This window comes from Arachis hypogaea, chromosome 19 (genome assembly GCF_003086295.3).
Source record: "Arachis hypogaea cultivar Tifrunner chromosome 19, arahy.Tifrunner.gnm2.J5K5, whole genome shotgun sequence".
Taxonomy (NCBI): domain Eukaryota; kingdom Viridiplantae; phylum Streptophyta; class Magnoliopsida; order Fabales; family Fabaceae; genus Arachis; species Arachis hypogaea.
This window is the reverse complement of record NC_092054.1, coordinates 13,959,246-13,960,649: the sequence shown is the minus strand read 5'-3', so window position 1 is coordinate 13,960,649 and position 1,404 is coordinate 13,959,246. Positions and strand designations below refer to the sequence as shown.

The following is a 1,404-nucleotide window of genomic DNA, read 5'->3' as shown; positions in this document are numbered from 1 at the left end:
TTCTGTTGAAAATTTTCTCATATTTCTTCATCTAATTTTAGTTCATCTACTAAAAATGGCTTTAAAATATGCAATAGTCATTATAGGACTCTTAGCTTGGGTTGTTCTTGTTCCTTCAAAGATAGTTGCAAGAGATCTTCCTCAGACTTTCTCTAGCTATGGAGCAGGTGATCCCTTTACGCATTGCTTTATGTTATTCTCACAATTTTTTTAATAATTAATTCTATCTACTATACAATGATTGTTAGTTTGTTACATAAACTATTTTATAAAACAATTATACAAATAAAAAATGATTGAAATAAATTTAATATTTTTCTTTCGCAATTAATGACATCTTTTTGCCTCTAAATTCTCTACACATAATTCCCCCTATATCTTACATATTCTGTTGCAATACATAATTTTGCACTTAATTGAAAATAAAGATTAAATAAAAATATAATATTATTATTACATAAAACATAGTTATTTATATAATTGCTCTAAAATATCTGCGTTGAATTATAAAAAATCACCTTCATCATTAATATATTATTACAGGTAGTGGCATTGCCAAGGATATATTAGTTGGAGGCAACCCTGCTCATGCCCCAAACCAAGGTATATATGCCTGCTTCCATGCTTGTCTAGACCACACTCTTTCCTCTTTTCTTTTGCTTTTGTTCTTTATCCCCCCATGATTCAATGCAAAATTATCTTAATTATTTATGAGATTTTAAAAATTAAATTGGTGATCAAATTGGTTCAGTTAAAAAAAAAATTGTATTCTATTATTTTAAATCAATTAACTACTAAAAAATTGGATCAATTCGATTGATTAACCGATTATTGTTGACCGATTTTTATTCTAAACCGAACCGATGTGGTGATTAGTTCTTAATTAATGCAGTTGAATCGGTTGATTTGATTTGGGTCTCGAAACAATGATTATTTAACGCAAGATTAATTTGAGTTGACTAAATATTTTGATATATTGAGTTCAAATTTAAGAGAAAAAGGAGAACAATTGGGTTGAGCTTATTTAATTAATTCTTGATAATAATTCTCAGATATGATGATTTAATTTTAAAAAATTCTAATTAGTTGTTAAATTATTACCTTGTGAAGAACTTTTCAAAGAATTGTTATATATTTGCAGCATATAGGGAAGAAAAATCAGAATCAAATGTTGGATTAGATGGATTGGTTAAACAAGGTAGCGTGGAAGGAAGTCTTATTAGACATTGTTATGTATTTTGTTGCGCCTTGGGAAAGTGTATATGTTGTGATCATCACTTTTTGTCTTCCTTTGATCCATTACCTGCGGGTAACTAAAGAATAATGTGTTGTTAGAAATAATATATGTTTTGCTAAAATAAGATGTAGAGAATAAAACATTAAATACAAAGTCAATCTTCTTTT

The 1,404-nt window shown here is 27.6% G+C and overlaps 1 protein-coding gene across 1 annotated transcript; it reads left to right on the top strand.

Annotated features, from left to right (window-relative positions):
• Positions 1-1,404, top strand: LOC112776875 (uncharacterized). Its single transcript, XM_025821149.3, has 3 exons — positions 1-167; positions 544-603; positions 1,142-1,404. Exons 1-3 carry the CDS (start codon positions 56-58, stop codon positions 1,315-1,317), a joined length of 348 nt encoding a protein of 115 aa, XP_025676934.1. The 5' UTR covers positions 1-55; the 3' UTR covers positions 1,318-1,404.

Excerpts from the sequence above, each read along its gene's own strand:
- LOC112776875 (XM_025821149.3), top strand. The coding sequence starts at position 56 with ATGGCTTTAAAATATGCAATAGTCATTATAGGACTCTTAGCTTGGGTT. Across the intron at positions 168-543 it reads TTTCTCTAGCTATGGAGCAG|GTAGTGGCATTGCCAAGGAT; the intron begins GTGATCCCTTTA and ends ATATTATTACAG. Across the intron at positions 604-1,141 it reads TGCTCATGCCCCAAACCAAG|CATATAGGGAAGAAAAATCA; the intron begins GTATATATGCCT and ends ATATATTTGCAG.